At 30.1% G+C, this 17,464-nt stretch overlaps 11 protein-coding genes across 11 annotated transcripts; 7 read left to right on the top strand and 4 right to left on the bottom strand.

Moving 5' to 3' along the window:
• Window positions 1–453: 453 nt before the first annotated feature.
• Window positions 454–1,572, top strand: SED5 (t-SNARE syntaxin; the record flags this gene model as incomplete). The annotated part of the gene is made up of 1 exon (XM_004179201.1): window positions 454–1,572. One exon carries the CDS (start codon window positions 454–456, stop codon window positions 1,570–1,572), a length of 1,119 nt encoding a protein of 372 aa, XP_004179249.1.
• Window positions 1,573–1,969: 397 nt separating this feature from the next.
• Window positions 1,970–2,722, bottom strand: SNF7 (ESCRT-III subunit protein SNF7; the record flags this gene model as incomplete). Its single annotated transcript, XM_004179200.1, has 1 exon — window positions 1,970–2,722. One exon carries the CDS (start codon window positions 2,720–2,722, stop codon window positions 1,970–1,972), a length of 753 nt encoding a protein of 250 aa, XP_004179248.1.
• Window positions 2,723–3,387: 665 nt separating this feature from the next.
• On the top strand, window positions 3,388–5,379 carry TGL1 (sterol esterase; the record flags this gene model as incomplete). The annotated part of the gene is made up of 1 exon (XM_004179199.1): window positions 3,388–5,379. One exon carries the CDS (start codon window positions 3,388–3,390, stop codon window positions 5,377–5,379), a length of 1,992 nt encoding a protein of 663 aa, XP_004179247.1.
• Window positions 5,380–5,859: 480 nt separating this feature from the next.
• Window positions 5,860–6,186, top strand: CMC1 (Cmc1p; the record flags this gene model as incomplete). The annotated part of the gene is made up of 1 exon (XM_004179198.1): window positions 5,860–6,186. The coding sequence occupies one exon, from the start codon at window positions 5,860–5,862 to the stop codon at window positions 6,184–6,186; it is 327 nt and encodes a 108-aa protein (XP_004179246.1).
• A 396-nt stretch (window positions 6,187–6,582) lies between these two features.
• Window positions 6,583–8,712, bottom strand: TBLA0B09110 (uncharacterized protein; the record flags this gene model as incomplete). Its single annotated transcript, XM_004179197.1, has 1 exon — window positions 6,583–8,712. The coding sequence occupies one exon, from the start codon at window positions 8,710–8,712 to the stop codon at window positions 6,583–6,585; it is 2,130 nt and encodes a 709-aa protein (XP_004179245.1).
• Window positions 8,713–10,266: 1,554 nt separating this feature from the next.
• Window positions 10,267–11,491, top strand: ASC1 (40S ribosomal protein RACK1; the record flags this gene model as incomplete). The annotated part of the gene is made up of 2 exons (XM_004179196.1): window positions 10,267–10,797; window positions 11,069–11,491. 2 exons carry the CDS (start codon window positions 10,267–10,269, stop codon window positions 11,489–11,491), a joined length of 954 nt encoding a protein of 317 aa, XP_004179244.1.
• Window positions 11,492–11,711: 220 nt separating this feature from the next.
• On the bottom strand, window positions 11,712–13,088 carry TBLA0B09090 (uncharacterized protein; the record flags this gene model as incomplete). Its single annotated transcript, XM_004179195.1, has 1 exon — window positions 11,712–13,088. One exon carries the CDS (start codon window positions 13,086–13,088, stop codon window positions 11,712–11,714), a length of 1,377 nt encoding a protein of 458 aa, XP_004179243.1.
• A 344-nt stretch (window positions 13,089–13,432) lies between these two features.
• TBLA0B09080 (putative peptide hydrolase) lies at window positions 13,433–14,503 on the top strand (the record flags this gene model as incomplete). Its single annotated transcript, XM_004179194.1, has 1 exon — window positions 13,433–14,503. One exon carries the CDS (start codon window positions 13,433–13,435, stop codon window positions 14,501–14,503), a length of 1,071 nt encoding a protein of 356 aa, XP_004179242.1.
• Window positions 14,504–14,782: 279 nt separating this feature from the next.
• On the top strand, window positions 14,783–15,145 carry MED11 (Med11p; the record flags this gene model as incomplete). Its single annotated transcript, XM_004179193.1, has 1 exon — window positions 14,783–15,145. The coding sequence occupies one exon, from the start codon at window positions 14,783–14,785 to the stop codon at window positions 15,143–15,145; it is 363 nt and encodes a 120-aa protein (XP_004179241.1).
• A 303-nt stretch (window positions 15,146–15,448) lies between these two features.
• On the top strand, window positions 15,449–16,462 carry TBLA0B09060 (transcription activator GCR1-like domain-containing protein; the record flags this gene model as incomplete). The annotated part of the gene is made up of 1 exon (XM_004179192.1): window positions 15,449–16,462. The coding sequence occupies one exon, from the start codon at window positions 15,449–15,451 to the stop codon at window positions 16,460–16,462; it is 1,014 nt and encodes a 337-aa protein (XP_004179240.1).
• Window positions 16,463–16,729: 267 nt separating this feature from the next.
• SHE2 (She2p) lies at window positions 16,730–17,425 on the bottom strand (the record flags this gene model as incomplete). Its single annotated transcript, XM_004179191.1, has 1 exon — window positions 16,730–17,425. The coding sequence occupies one exon, from the start codon at window positions 17,423–17,425 to the stop codon at window positions 16,730–16,732; it is 696 nt and encodes a 231-aa protein (XP_004179239.1).
• Window positions 17,426–17,464: the final 39 nt, after the last annotated feature.

Below are 17,464 nucleotides of genomic sequence, written 5' to 3'. Positions count from 1 at the left end.
TTTTTTTTTTTTTTTTGTAAATTTCGCCTCGTTGGCGAATTAAATAATAATAATATTACTATCTATGAATATCAAATTATTCAATGATAATTTCATAATTTGCATTCAAAAAATTTTATAAGAAAACATACTGGGGCAGGAAGTCTACAAAACAAACATACATACATACATACACGTATGCTTAACTTATTCAAAGTCATTCACTTGTTAATATCGACATTAAAGAAACACAAACAATTAAACATAAATACCAATAATAAATAGAAAATCATCTTCAACAACAGAAATAGGGGGATACTTTAATTTTTTTTTTTTGAAAAAAATACAATCATAACATAATATATTACAATTCGTTCTAATAAATAATAAATAATATATCATTACCAAATTTTTTTTTATTTTTATTTTATTTTAAAACAATTAACAAATAAATCTGGAAAGCATAAATAAAAAATGAATATCAGAGATAGAACTATAGAATTTCAACAAAGTGTTTTAACGTATAAAAAACAAAATAAGAATCATAATCAATTCCCACATCAAGCTTCTAATGATTTACCACAATCAAATCCAATAAAGACCTCAGATTTTCAAAAAAATGCATCTTCTATAGCCCATGAAATATCTTCTACAGCTCAATTATTATCCAAATTGGCCATCTTAGCCAAAAGGAAACCAATGTTCAATGATAATCCTGTAGAGATTGCTGAATTATCCTTTTTAATTAAGAGAAAAATCTATTCAATTGAACAAAGTTTGATCGATTTATCTAAATATCAAAGAACTATACAAGGTAAAGAAGGCGTTGTAGTTAAAAGAGGTAAAGATACTCATCATTCTAAAAATGTCGTTAATTTATTAAATACTAAGATGAAGAATATTTCAGGTGATTTTAAACATGTATTAGAACAAAGGCAACAATTAGAATTGGCAAATAGAGATCGTTGGGAAAAAATCACTCAACAAGATAAATTATCAACACAAACTTCAAATTTAAATGATAGTAGAAGTAATAGTAATGAATATAAAATACAAAATCCTAATATAACACATATACAACAACAACAAGGAGGGTTAACTAATGGTGGACTTGAAAAAGGTAACGGTAGTCAATTATCAGTTTCCAATAATTCAATGTATAATAATTCTAATCCATTTTTATCATCATTAGCTAATGAAGAAGAAGACAACAATAATAATACTACAATGATACAGAGCAGTTCATATAATAAAAATGGCGATCAAACATTACTATTGACAATGGAAGAAGGTTTATTAAATCAAGATAGTAATAATGTATATTTACAAGAGAGAGATCGTGCAATGGAAACCATTGAATCTACCATTCAAGAAGTTGGTGGTTTATTCCAACAATTGGCATCAATGGTTCAAGAACAAGGTGAAGTAATTCAAAGAATTGATGCCAATGTCGATGATATTGACTTAAATATTACAGGCGCACAAAGAGAATTACTGAAATATTTTGATAGAATTAAAAGCAATAGATGGTTAGCCGTCAAAATCTTTTTTATTATATTTGTATTTTTCTTATTTTGGGTTTTAGTCAATTAGGTTTAACGTATTATTATTATTATCGTCATTATACACGCGTCAAAATACAATTTGTATTAAGTATGATATAATATTATTGAAGACAAAAAAAAAAATCAAAAGACATAGACAGCGCTTTTATTTTTTTTAGGAATTTTTATGCTCTTTTAATAACTTTTTTTTTTTTTTTTGGTAATACATAAATATAAGTAAGTATTTTTATTTTTATTAAAGAATACATACGTATATATAGGGGATGAAGAAGAAATAAACATATTTATTTCAAAGACATATACAACAACCAAGAATTGCTCTAGTGTCATTCGATCATGAATTTTTTTTATGATGCTAATGTTAGAAATTACTAAATAATAACTTTACAACGATTTGAGTTTTTTACAAACTGGTTTTCCGAACTTCATAGACCCATTTCCGCTTGTAATTCTCTTAAAGCTCTTTCATCTTCATCATCTTCCTCTTCGTCAACAGCGACTGGATTTTGAGCAATTTGTGAATCTTTTATCTTATTAGAAGGTATATTTGGCAATTCCTGAGCTTTTGTCTTTGCCAATTTAGGAGTATTTACTTCTTGTGTTGTCTTTAAAGCTTCTTCATGAGTAGTATCTTCAGCTAATGCTTCTAACTCATTATCTAATTCATCTTCATCAATGAGATCGTTTGATAAGCCATTGGTAAACAATGGTCTTGATATAGCATCACTAATTTCTTCTCCTAGTTCAACTTGTTCTCTAATATCATCCATCGTGTCATCAACTTTATCAATGTCCATGCCTTTATGAATAGATTTCATAGCGTTGGCCCCTTGTTTCATAGCTCTCATAGTTTCAAGGTTCAAGTTCGCACTTTCAATGGAGAATAATTGTTGTTCAAGTGAATCGATTTGTCCATTTAATTTCTCCAATTGATTTTCAAAAATCTTACGTCTTTTTAATGAATTCTTAGCCTGTAGTTTTTGACCTTTATTCAAATACGCTTTGATTTGAGTGGTTTGATTATCGATCTGTGTTTGTAAATGATTTTGCTTCTTAGTCAAAAGATTGATATGTTCTCTTAATTCAACAATAGCCTTCTTGGGGAGATCTTTCTTATTTGATCTGCTAGAATCATCTAGGGATGAACTCCCTCCTCCTCCAAAGAAATAGTTCCACATGCGTCTATAGGTATATAATTATTATAATAGTTTGTATGATGTCAAAAAAAAAAAGAATCTTATTTGATTTTATGTATCTACAAGCTCCTTAGTTTCTAAACTATTATTGGCCTCCCATTATCTTGTATACGTCAAATGTTGATGTATATACATTTGCTTCTAATTAGCCACCTTTAGACAACTATTATTATCTCGTGTATTCTCCTCTTTTTTTCAAACTTGAAAGTCTCCGAGGTATTCGATATGTTCACAATAGGAAAGACCACCCGTACATTTCACGTGACTAACAATACATCACGTGCAAGTTTTTTTCTTTTTCTGCTTTTCTATTTTATTCTATTTCTTTTTAGTAAAAAATCATCACGTGATTCGTCGTACCGCGTCCGCATTTTGTTCTCTTTATGGAAATACTGTGATAGTTCTCTTACGGTAAAGTAAGTGAAGATGCGTAACAAAGGGATCATGCATGAAGAAAATGATAATATAAGAGCAAATGTTTTCCAACAATGGAATTTGACTAATCTTTTTTCTTAATATACTCTTCATATTTAATATTTTTTTTCATTATATGTTTAAGATATTCATTATTATTATTATTATTATTATTATTATTACTGTAGCATTTGTAACTTTAGTTGTTTATAACAACAATCCCTACTTTAAACATGTTCTTCATTGGTAGACTATCCATTACGGATTATTGTATCATAATATTGGTATATATTGAGTCAACTCTGTCGTTCCTGGCAAACTTGGTGCCTCATACTATTCTTAATATAACGTCTTTTATTGTCAGATTATTTTTACATATTACTGGTACTCGAACCTGGTTAACATCTATAAGTTCTCCATCCACTATATATGGTGATAGCGATGATGATGAAGAGACTAAATATGAAAAGGAAAAATTACGTCGTAAAAAATTGAGAAAATTCGAAAAGACAAATGTAGACCAATCTGAAAAACCGATTGAACAGAAATTACAAGAATGTCCAGATATTCACTCCATGTGTAAAATCTTTGACATTGAAATTGAAGACCATTTAGTAAGAACTGAAGATAATTATATCTTAACTTTACATAGAATTAGACCATCACCAGAAGTGGCAAATGGTAAAGTTGCATATTTACATCACGGTTTATTGATGTGTTCAGATGTCTGGGTTTGTAACATCGATCGTTCCAAAAATTTACCATTTGTCTTACACGATTTAGGTTATGACGTTTGGTTGGGTAATAATAGAGGTAATAAATATTCCACAGCCCATTTACATTATTTACCCAAAGAAAGAAGATTCTGGGATTTCAGTATCGATGAATTTGCATTCTTTGATATTCCAAACTCAATTGAGTTTGTATTGAAATCTTGTAACATTGATCAATTGATTTGTATCGGGTTTTCACAAGGGTCCGCTCAAATGTTTGCAGCTTTATCAGTCAACGAAAGTTTAAATTCCAAGATATCACAATTCATTGCCATTGCCCCTGCAATGACCCCTAAAAGATTGCATAACCCATTAGTCGATACTCTAGTGAAATCTTCTCCCAATTTGATGTATTTGTTTTTTGGCCATAATATTATTTATCCATCTGCTGTTATATGGAGAAGAACTTTACATCCAAAATTATTCAATTTGGGTGTAGACACTGGTAACAAGCTTCTATTTAATTGGCATGCCTTAAATATTACAGAGAAACAAAAATTAGTTTCTTATAATAAATTGTATTCCACAACAAGTGTGAAATCAATAGTTCATTGGTTCCAAATATTAAGATCACAAAAATTTCAAATGTATGAAGAATCAGATGATATGTTTAATTCATTATCAAAGCCTTACCAAATTCCTGTTTTCCCAACTAAAACAAATATCAAAGTTCCAATCCTATTGTTATATGGTGGTCAGGATTCATTAGTAGATATTGAAGTAATGAAGAAAAATTTACCAAAGGAAGCTGTCTTTGATGTCAATATTAAAGAACATGAACATTTGGATTTAATTTGGGGGAACGATGTTGATAAATTAGTCATCCCTAAGATTGTCAAGTTTATTGATTTTTTTTCCAATATTAATAATTCGAATTTGGATCATAAAATTCAAAGAAGTTTATTATTGAAAAATAGTAACCTTAACACTATATCACACTCAATCTCACAGTATGAATCTAATTCAAATACAAATAGTACAACTACCTTGGGTAAAAATAATATTAATCATATTATTTTGAATAAACAACCTCAACCTGTCTCAGATATGACTCAAACAGAGGAACTTTTGGAATCAGAATTATTAATTCCATTTGAGTCAAGAACAGACAACGACAAAGAAATAGATGATTATTATTATAAAGATGCAAGTGAAACTATTGATGCTACATCTGATAAAACTTATCATTTGTCAAAGAAACAATCTAATTCAATCATATCTTCATCACCTAATTCTTATTCCTTACGAAAGGTTAGTAGTAAGCCTCATAGTAATACTCATAGTCATAGACATAAATTTTCAATGGATTCCATTGGTGAAGAACAATATTCGAACGATAAGTTACAGCATTCCGTAGATGTTAATGCTAGTGATGATCATGATACTATCAGTCTAAATATTAAGGCAAATATGGATGAATTGAATATCGAGGACATACTTTCAAAAGAATAGACAGCAAACTTTAAGTACTTAACCAACGCAACTACACAAAAGCACACACAGAGACATATTCATACAATAATGCATTCACTTTTCCGCTCATTTATTATTAGAGCCATTCTCTTTTCTTTAGATTACTTATATACTGTTACCTATTGATAGATAATTCAGAGACGTTATATATCACCTTTATAATTGTAATATTAAATGCATTTGCAATTTTAAAAACTCTACGTTCACGTGATTATTTTAATGGGGATAACTATTTTTAATGTAAAATGTTTCCTATTATTGCTTAGTTTGGAAGAAAATTAGAAAATTAGGGAAACCTTAAATCGCATTCTTAAATAGGGATAGTTGTACATATTAAAAAAGATATAAACATTTCCTTTGAGAGATCCGTTACAAAAAAAAATAAACTTAGAGAAGTAGAATTAAATATAGTTAGTTCCCCCAAGCTGTAAAATATCCAACTACAAATTAAAATAAATAATGTCAACAAATGATAATGGTTCTAGGTTACCTGTGTGGGCACTAACACCAACTGAAGAATTAGAAGCAAGACATAATTTAAAAGACTTTACTCACCAGCAATGTGCCGATGTTGTCGCTGATATGATGAATTGTGCAAAAGAGCATGGTCTTAAGGCATTTCCAGCATGCAATAAACAGAAAGAGGCCATGAGTAGATGTCTACTATTTTATCAAAAGGATCCAAAATACTTAGATGCTGAAAGAGATAAAATTATTAGAAAAAAAATTCAAAAATTAGAACTGGATATGAAAAAATCAAACTCTGCGAACCCTACTGTAAATTAACCTATTAATGATATATAAAAAAACTCTATAACAATGTAACGTAATGAACTTTTAATCCTTCATACTGTATATAATCCCATAAAAATTTATTATTTCTCTACTCTCTTCTTTATTGAACTTCTATAGTAATTACTCTTAAATTTTATTTTATTTTTTTTTAATAATTACAAGCATCTACTATAGAGTGTTTTATCAGAAAGTTTACTTTTTTAGAAAGAGATTCAGGGGATCTTGAATGATTACGACACCCCATCTTCGAAAATAATACAAAAACAAAACGAATTATAAATATTAACAATGTTATTGTAACTTAAGTACATATGCAGATGATCTTTGTTCATGTAATAATATATAATATAATGTAATGTATAAGTATTTTATAGTTAAATGCTCAAACTAAAATAGATCCATTAAGTCTTGAGTAGTTGTACTAGTTGAAGTAGTGTTTGTATCCTGCCTACCTCCATTAATGCCTAGTTTGTTAAAGTCAGACTCAAGATTAGTCCCGCTATTTGATTCTTTAGGTAGTACAGTGCCGAAATTGAATAAATCATCAAGATCATCTAGTGTAGTTGTATTTTTATTATTCTCTTCAGTAGCATCATCACCAAAGTCCAACAAAACTTCATCATTCTTTACGATTTCATTTTTAGCAATGTTCTTCAACTCATCTAATTTCTTACCTTTAACTACTGTCTCAGGTCTAACATATTTCTTTGCATTTGTTGCTTGTGGTCTAAATGTTATAGAGCTTATAGTGGCAAGTTCTTGGATCAATTTTTTTAATATTTCTGGTGGAAATGTATCAAGTATATTGTCAATTGCAGGAGGAGCAGTATTACAAAGTTGCTGAACTAATTCATCTCCGCCTGGAATTGATAAGCATCTCCAATACATCATTGCCATATCTCTAATATCTATCACGATCGTCTCTTTAGTAGCTAATTCTAAGATTGTTTGTAAAATTGTGCCAGGCAATCTTGTGTGTAATCGAACAATAGTTGCTAATACCGCAGTTTGAGTTAAAGGGTCCTCTTGTCTAAAATTTTCTACGAATCCTAGTATTCTTTCTTCAAGTGAACTAAATTTATCAGGGTACTGGCCAAGTAGCCAAACATAATTACATTTGGCTTCATCTCTATTTAAAATTAATTCCGGTTCAACCCAAGTATTTAATAACCCACATGCTTGTGTAACCATTTGGGTACTTGTTGGACAGTGTCTTAACAAATTGGAGATTGCAATACAGCAATCATCCTTAAACGTATCTTGCCTTTCTAATAATTCTAGTAAAATATCTAAAACTTTATTACAGAAACTTTCTTTGGAATATTTAATGGCTAATTGTGATAGAGCTTGGATTGCTTTTGAAACAAATTCAGGTTCAAATTCTCTTGTATATTCTTTCAATTCATTTAATAGTATAGTACATTGTTTAATATTTGAAGCATCAACCAGTCTAACTAAAATTTCAATTTTTTCCAATTTTACATATAATGGATCATTAAATTTTACGAAGAAAATTCGAGTTTCCTTTGTTAATAATTCTGGATATTTTTCTAATATAATTCTGATATTTTTTAATGCGATGAATTGAATCTCAGGTGGTGTAGACATGATAGAAATCATAGCAGATGACAATTTTTTCATTACTGGATCATTGATCTGAGGCTTAGTTAAATCTAAATTAATGATTATTACTTTCACTGTCGCTAATACGACTGCAGGATTAACATGCTGCAAATGAGCTGTGACTCTATCTATAATATCTTGGGCTTCAATCGAGTCTTTAGCACTATATTTTGATAATACAGTTAAAATTGTAATTCTTGCCCATTCAGTACATTCATTTAATGCCAATAAGAATTTTGAAACATGAGATTGAATTAAATCGTTTAAATTAATTACAGTACTATCCATGGCATATATTTCAGTTAAAGAGGCAATTGTATTCGCTACTACGACAGGGTTTGGATCTTCTAACGCTGAAACCAAATCTGTTAATACACCTAAATTTAAGCATAATTGTTTATCTAATTGAAAAACTTTGGCAACACAAATGACGGCTGTTTTTCTAACATAAGGATTGTCATCTTGTAAAGTTCGACGTAAAGGAGTTTCCAGATAATCTAAAATCTTATCTACTCGGATCATTGACATTGTTCGAACTGCCATACAACGAATTAAAGGATTTGGATCTTCAGAATCGGTTACAAATGTATTAACTGCCAAAATACACAATTCTGGATGGGTTTCCGCATAATTCATTACGTAGAGATAAACTAATTTTTTTTGCTCGACGTCATTTGTTGCAATGTTCTTTAATACATCAGGGAATAATGATGACACATCCTTACCAACAGTCATCTGTTGAATAGTTTTTTTAATGGCATCTTTTCTCGTTTGTGGATATGGTGATACCAAGCCCGTTCTAAGTTCAGTTAATTCACCTTTACTAGATATTTTCGGAGCTATTCTTACTGAATCTTTCAGAAATTTCTTGATTTTTTTATCTAATGGAGGCATTTTTGATATACACTTCTATGTTGTTATTAACCGGTAGGAATATTAAGTAAAGATATAAATAATTTCTAATAGCACCTTATATTCTGTTTGTTAATTTGTTTATTTGCTTTTATTTTCTTAAGTAGAATTCAAAGAAAAAACAACAACTGTATTATTAAAAGTAATGGGTTAATGTTAAAATCAATAAAGAAATTCTAGAATAAAATTTAGTCAGATCAATAACTCAAAGTAGGCAATCAATAAAACGGAGATATGTTAGATTCATATATATATATCTCAATATATATAAAATAGACCTTAATTGAGTAGAGAAGTAGTATTACGACTTCGTAAATGGTTGTATAGTTATCTGACACACAATTGAATTGTTATTTTACCTCAATGCTCTTTGTCCTATTTTTTTCATGAAATCTATAAATAATTGACATTCGATTTCAGTATCTTCGGACAATTAAGGCTTTGTCACAAAACACGGCGAAAAACGACAACATACGCGAAATAACACTACACTATTTTAAAAAGACTGTATGCAAGTAGATAAGATTACAAAGATCTAATAAAGTTTTACCTTTTAAAAACTTTAATATTATCATATAATTGTTGAGAGAAATTACATTGTTATGTTTTTGCTAAATGCTAAGTATTTAAGTAAAGAATTTTTATTATTAGTTATTATAGAGATATGAATCTCTAAGTGTATATATTCTATCATACTGAAAAAAACCTTATTATTAACTGATTACTTCGTTTACTAATAATTTTTACTATTTGAAGAAATAATTTTACTTTATAATACAAACCCCTTCCAATAATTCCATTATAATCCGTTTCTAGAAGCTTTTAGACTAGGTATAGAGAACTTTATTAGTCATGTAAGTACATACATTTCCATTACTGTCTGCTTGATATCTAACTCTATATATCTTACATGTTTTAGCTGGCAAGTAGATTTGTTATTAATATAAATTAATACATTAATCTATAAATTCATCAAGATAGTTCAGAAATTATTTGAGCTGAGGTAATTCAAGCATTAATTTTGGTACCCTGCCATAACTATAAGCCACATACTAATTTAGCTTACCATATTGATGAATTGCATCATAAAACACAAGGACAACAGTGTATTGTATCAGTTTCGAACGTAAATATATCCATTCGATATTAGATCTATCTCTAATATCTTTTGGATTAATACAGAGGCTTTATTGTTTCTAAGAAAATACCCTAGAGGACACACGTGATTATTTTTGAAGAATTTATGCCCTATTGTTTTTTGCAACTAAGTTGAGAATTTCACGGACCGAGATTTTCACACAGTGGTACGGCATTTCTTAAAAGCGCTTGCGAAATTTCTGGTCCGGAAGTTGAAGAAACGCATCGAGAAAATTTTTTAAAAATTTGAAAAGTTTCACTTGAAAGTAGTTTTTTCATTTGCCATGAAAAGTTTTCATATATAAGTAATAATTTTTTTTATAGTTATAAAACAGTTCTTATATATTTTCTTTGTCTCTTTTGTTAAATAAAAAAATAACCAAAAAGAGTTTATCAACAATGTCTGAAGTTTTAGTTTTAAGAGGTACTTTAGAAGGTCACAACGGTTGGGTTACTTCCTTAGCCACTTCTGCTGGTCAACCAAACTTATTGTTGTCCGCTTCCCGTGATAAGACTTTGATCTCCTGGAAATTAACTGGTGATGACCAACAATACGGTGTCCCAGTCAGATCTTTCAAAGGTCACTCTCACATTGTCCAAGACTGTGCTTTAACCGCCGATGGTGCCTACGCTTTATCTGCTTCTTGGGATAAGACTATCAGATTATGGGATGTTTCCACTGGTGAAACTTTCCAAAGATTCGTTGGTCACAAGGGTGACGTTATGTCCGTTGCCATTGACAGAAAGGCTTCCATGATTATCTCTGGTTCTCGTGATAAGACCATCAAGGTCTGGTCCATCAAGGGTGAATGTTTAGCCACTATGTTGGGTCACAACGACTGGGTTTCCCAAGTCAGAGTTGCTCCAAATGACAAGCCAGAAGATGACACCGTTACTGTCATCTCTGCTGGTTCCGACAAGGTCGTTAAGGTATGTTTACTATTTTTTTCTTTTTACATTAACATTTACAAAATTTTTTGCTAATTTGAAAGTATTTTTACCTCATGTGATGATTATCTATATTTGCTACTTCGGACGGGGCGTCAAAACTTCGAATGAGACATACTTTTATCACCAAGATCTCTGATGAGTTTATTTTCAAATTGCCTTAGATTGAATTAAAATAATTAGAATATCATTTACTAACAAGTTTTAATACTGAAATATCTCTGATACTTCAATAATTATTTTTTTGATATAGTCCTGGAACGTCAACCAATTCCAAATTGATGCTGACTTCATTGGTCACAACAACTACATTAACGCCATTGTTGCTTCTCCAGATGGTTCTTTGATTGCTTCCGCTGGTAAGGATGGTGAAATTATGATGTGGGATTTGGCTCAAAAGAGAGCTTTATACACTTTATCTGCTCACGATGAAGTTTTCGCTTTAGCTTTCTCTCCAAACAGATACTGGTTAGCTGCTGCTACCTCTTCTGGTATCAAGATCTTCTCTTTGGAACCACAAGGTATCATTGACAACTTGAACCCAGAATTCGCTGGTTACACCAAGGCTGCTGAACCACACCCATTATCTTTGGCTTGGTCTGCTGACGGTCAAACTTTGTTTGCCGGCTACACTGACAACGTCATCAGAGTCTGGCAAGTCATGTCCGCTAACTAAGTTTGATTTAAAATATTATACATATTCTAATTTGTACAATTTTTTATTTCATTATTTAAATTACTAGTTATCGGCTGATAAAACAAGAACAAATTCTACTCGTCATTATACATTCCATTTATATATTATTATATCTATTTACATTCATACCTATCTCTAAGATAAACAATTAAAGTTCCAAATTACATTTATTTTTGAGTAGTTTCTAATATCTTCTAGATTAACGGGATGCAATTTTAGAAAGCTCTCGTTCAATTTCTGAACTTAAACTATCAAAATTCATATCCTTTGCTAAACAAAGTGACTGATCTAAATATTGTTTAGCCATTGTTTGATTATTTTTTTGTAAATTAACAACCCCTAAGCCATAGATTGACAATGTTAATGCTTGTGCAGTAGTAATATCAATTTGTTCTAAAGTTGTATTTTTGGAGTTTGCATCAAAGGGTATAACTCTAATAATACTATTATAATAATTTTCTGCTAATTCTAAGCAAATATCTCTACTTTTAACAATATTTTCTAGCGTCTCGTTTTGATTACTGTTTTGACTTTGGTTAGCATTTTTTGTCAAGGCATATATCTGTGCTTCAAACTGTTCCATTTGTAGATACAAGATAGAGGCCAAGTTTGCTTGTGCTAAAAGAATTTTAGAGGGGTGAATTCCTGCATTATGCATCCATTGAATATTTGTTAATTTTAGATTAATTGCTGTAGTATAGTCTTTCTGTTCTAAACTGTAATCTGTATAAATCTCTCGGGCCACAATTAATTCTTCACCAAAGAGATTCCATATTTCACGAGCTTCCCGTTCAGTTATGCTTAGCCAGTCAAGGTTTGAGAGCTTCAAGATCATATCACTTACAAATTGTCCTACATCGTTGGTGTTTCCTTTTTTATTTTCTGCTAATTCTAAACGGCGTATGAGCTCTTTTTGAGCCATCAATAAGTGTAATAAAAAGAAAAACTTTGAGACTTGGATACCCTCTGTATTTTCCTTTACTTTCACTAGTATTTGTAAGTCTTTTTTGATTAATGCAGATCTTTCATCATCACTTAGAGTATTTTCTGTATTGATAGCCTCTGTAAATCGTTCTAGCATGTTTAAATACAACTTATTTGCATCATTTTGTATATTTAATAGTTCCATCATTTCTCCAATTTTAATTTCTATCCCGGTATATTCGTTTGCTAATCTATTCATGTCATTCTCGTCACACAATTTTAATGCTTGGTTATAATATTCTAAAGCTTTGAGATAGTTTGGCTTCTCTTTATTCATTTCTTCCCTTAATCCTTTTCGTAATATTTTTGCTATATGAGTTGGAAATGTGTGATGAGGCCAATAAACCCACCAAATTAGAAAACTCAGCGCTGAAATTCCACATAGGGTTAGTACTACATCTTGTATTTTACGATTTTTAGTCTGTTCATTATATGCTTCTTCTTGTGTCTTCTGAATTGAATATAAACGCTTGCTTGTAATAGTATCATATCCAAAGGTGCTTATTTTACTGATATATCGAGAAGTAATAGAATTTGTTCTTAGAGAGCATCCCGATAACAGCCCGCTACCCTTAAAGTATGGTAAAATCATTCTAGTTCTTAGAACATTCATCATTTAATTTTTTATCCTTTCCCTATTAGTTTAGTTGATTTTAATCTTTAATAATAACGAAATTATTTTAGTATTGAAAATATTAGTTCTTTTTTTTAAGATTTTAATGGTTTATTAATCTTATGAAGAGTATTGAAAGTCCGAAAGAGTGAATATAACATTATTAAAAAGATAAGGCTTAAGAAAGAAACAAAATTATTCATTAAATATATCGAAAATTATCTTAATTATCTTAATTATCTTAATTATCTTAATTATCTTAATTATCTTAATTATCTTAATTATTTTAATTATTTACAATTCATTTATAAATAAAATACAAAATGTGTGGACGTTTTGCATTAGAATACTCTACGGAGGAATTATTTGAGCAGTTAAATACCATGCACATACCGACTCAAGAAAGAGATTCTGAAAATGTATCTAATGATACTACGAATATTTCTACCGAAAATAATTCTACATCACCTCAGATAACTAATAAATCAAATATGCAGTCGTTTGCAAATGGCTATACCTTTCAGCCTTCATATAATGTATCCCCAACAAATATGTCTGCAGTGTATCACCATAAAACTGTGAAGTATATGAAATGGGGTTTAATCCCTTATTGGTCTAAAGATCCAAGCAACTTCAAATCTTATAGCACATTCAATGCTAGGGTGGAAAGTCTTCTAGAAAGTAAGATGTGGAGCCAATGTTGTAAAAAAAAAAGATGTGTGATTCCAATCAGTGGCTATTATGAATGGAAGACAGCCAATAAGACTAAAACACCATTCTACATTACAAATACAGGCAAAAATTTATTATTTCTTGCTGGAATGTATGATTATATTGAGGATTTACATCTATATACATTTACTATCGTTACCTCCAAGGCTCCCAAGGAGTTAGCATGGCTTCATGAACGAATGCCAGTCATTCTAGAACCAAATACTGAGGAGTGGAATACTTGGTTGGACAAAAAGAAAATTACGTGGAGTAAGGGTGAATTAACTGAATGTCTAACAGCTAGGTTTAATGAAAATCTGTTAGAATGTTATCAAGTTTCTAAAGATGTGGGAAAAACTACTAATAATGGATCCTATTTGATAAAGCCAATTCTGAAACAAGACATATCAAAATTTATATTAAAACAAGAGAAAAAAGTTGGAAAAGGTTATAATGGTATTAAGAAAGAAATGAAACAGGAAGATAATAATGATATACCATATGGATATAAGGCCAACAATCCAAATATTGAGGCGTCATGTCAGGTTCCGACGAAACAAAATATTAAAAAAGAAGTATCCAATGGGGAATTTGAACCTAAATATGATAAGAAAACAAAGAAGAGATCTATTTTAGATATGTTGGCAGCTCAGCCAAGAAAAGTAGCTAAAAAAGGAAATTAGAGGGACTTCGTTCATTCTATCTATAGAAATAATCCAAATTGTAATAAGCTCTAGCTAGATCTAAAATAAAACAATGATTCCGTAAAACAATAATTTGAAAATGTAAAGTTTATTTCATTCTTGTATTTTTTTCACTTTTAAAAAAAATATTGTTCCAGCTATCAAAGAGAATTCCGAAACGCTTTCTTTAAAAAGGCAACTCTACACATCTTCTGTTTTCTTGACGGATTACATCGAATAAAATCATACTATATTAAACAAACCAGAATCATCATTAAAATGCAGCCAAAAAATGTTCAGGAACGTTTAGAATCTTTGAATGCCATAGATGCTCGTCTTTGTGCTATGACTGACCGTGCTGCTGAAGTTGTTACCACTTTTAGTGAATTGAAGCGAGGAAACGAAAGCTTGAAACCAACTTTCCAGCAAAATATAAAAAACTTTTATGCTGATCTGCAAGAAATTTCACGTCAATTACACGAAGAATTACGTGTTCTAGACGAAAATATTGGGACTACTCTATTACCTATTGTTGTTAAAAAGAAAGCTTTGGGTCAAGACGATGATAAGCTACGCGAACAATTATCTCTTTTGGAGGAAGTACTAGAAGAAAACAAAGAAACTGGATCTCTTGCTGCTTAACAAGGCAGCAAAGGCCTAATACCATGCGTTTTTTCCATTACCATTTTATTATTCTATTCTCCATTGATTTTTAAACATCAGATATTATCTGTTTTTTTTTTTGAAAAATTCTGAAAACCGCTCCCGGAAACTATTTATTAAAACTTTAGTTTAACTGTGTCAAATTATCCTCCAGCGTCGTCATTATGCTTTAACCAAACCAACCGAACTTAATTATATTTGTAAATTTTGCTAACTGTTGCCATATTTTTTGAAGTGTCAAGTAGTATACTTTTCTTCTGGTTAGGCATATTTACTGAGGCAATGAATGAAGGAAGCACAGCCTCCCACTCTACCCCTATTGATTCCCCAGAAAACAATACAAATAATAAAAGTAGTAATGGGAATAACACACCTCTGACAACAACGACACTTGGAAAAAGTTCTGTTTTGGAAAATATTTCTGGAGCTAGTCGTAAGACAGGCTCAAATACAATTGAGAAAAATCGAACAGATGAAATTCTTAAATTACTAGCAAGCATACAAGACCAGAATTCAAATCTTAAAGTCGGCATAGAACATCTACAGAGACACTGTGAAGAAGAGTACTTACATGACTTTATTAAAATTAAAAAACGGCATGACACTTTATCAAAATGGAACAAATCAATAAAAAATATGACATATATTTTGCAAGAAATTCAAAGCATCACAAATGAGGGTACTAATGTAGTACCTACTTTAAGAAATACAGCTCGTTCTATCTCGTTACAGAATGTGCATATTGACGAATTTAGTTTATTCTCACACAATGTAATTAATCATGACAGTTCGCGAAGAGATGAGACTGAACGATTGAAAGATATTGATCGTACTGAAATAATTCTAAATAAAAGGGTCAAACTAGAAGATGAAGAAGACTTTGATATTAACAATCCAAACTATCAAAGGGACAGAGATTTCAAACTTGCCAAAATTAATATAAGCGTATGCACTGTATATGAAGTTGCTAAAGAATATTACCAGGGCTTCGCCGGTAGGCCGTCGCTAATGTATATGGAATACAAATATGGTCCAACTTGGAGGCGTGATCCAAATTGGACAAGAAAATTTAGACAAAGAAAAATAATTATCGATAAAATTGAAGATGTAAAAAAAAATCCAACAAAGTATGGGTTGAGGCCAAATATTACGAGAGAACAAGCGATTAGAGCTGTAGCTTCTGTTGAATCATATGAACGATGTACTTTGCCAAAACTAGTACAATATTTCAAGGAAAAAAAGATAAACCTACCGATTATTTTCTACCGTGATATTTTGGAATTATATCAGAAATGATCTTATATTATCTCATGCATTATTTAAATTTTAGTTAGTATACATATTTAAATCAAAAAATATATACATATTCAAGGAAGTTCATAATTAATAACTCTATTTTATTAGTTTTTTCTATAATTGGTTTCTAAAGGAAAAAATTGAATCATCAAAATGTGTGATCATGAGTAAGAGAATATAATATGGGCAAGAAGGTTAAAGTTCAGATGCTTAGTGTTTTAAAATGTAGAATTAACAATTGTAACAAATAAAAAAGAATTAATAGTTCTATTTCTTTTTCGGTTCTACACATTCCTGCCATTGATTAGAAGCGCCATGAAATTGAGCATTTAAAGTAGATACCTTTTCACCTAGAATATCTGTCCATTGAAGTATTAATTTTACATATTCATCTTCACTTTCAACTGCAATGACTTCTTGTAAAAAAATATTATCTGTATCAGCTAAATCAACCTTATCTTCAATAGCAATTCTTAAATTGAACTGAATGACTTCTAATTGTAGTAAACTCGAATCAAAGTTAATTGATTCAATTATCCATTGAGCAAATTTAACAAAATGATTATGAGAATCTTCAATAGATTTGATAGCAGAAGGTGGTAACAGTAATTTAGAATTTAGCGTTTTTGTAAGTATTTCGTTCTGTAATGATTGGGTGAAAAAATAATTTAATAAATCAATAATTTCTAAATATTTGATAAAAAAAGATCCAATTATTGTAATTAAATGTTGTATATTTCTGTTGGCAGACTCTTCTCTAATATCGAATCTAACAATGCAATCATTGAAAAATCTTAATTTTTTTACGTATTTAATCAATGTGCTACGTTCATTTTTCAGTGTTGATGCTTTACCTAAAACGCTGATATATTTGTTTAAAACAGTAACATAACTAGATAAATATTTTGAAAATGTTAAGGTAGATTTTTCATATGCTTGTAATATATCTTCTGTAAGTATCATTCTTTACTGAGCTTGTGAATTGAGTCTATGGGTGTAATT

This window comes from Henningerozyma blattae, chromosome 2 (genome assembly GCF_000315915.1).
Source record: "Henningerozyma blattae CBS 6284 chromosome 2, complete genome".
Classification (NCBI taxonomy): Eukaryota; Fungi; Ascomycota; class Saccharomycetes; order Saccharomycetales; family Saccharomycetaceae; genus Henningerozyma; species Henningerozyma blattae.
Note: the sequence above shows the minus strand (reverse complement) of the source record. Positions and strands in the feature narration are given on the sequence as shown.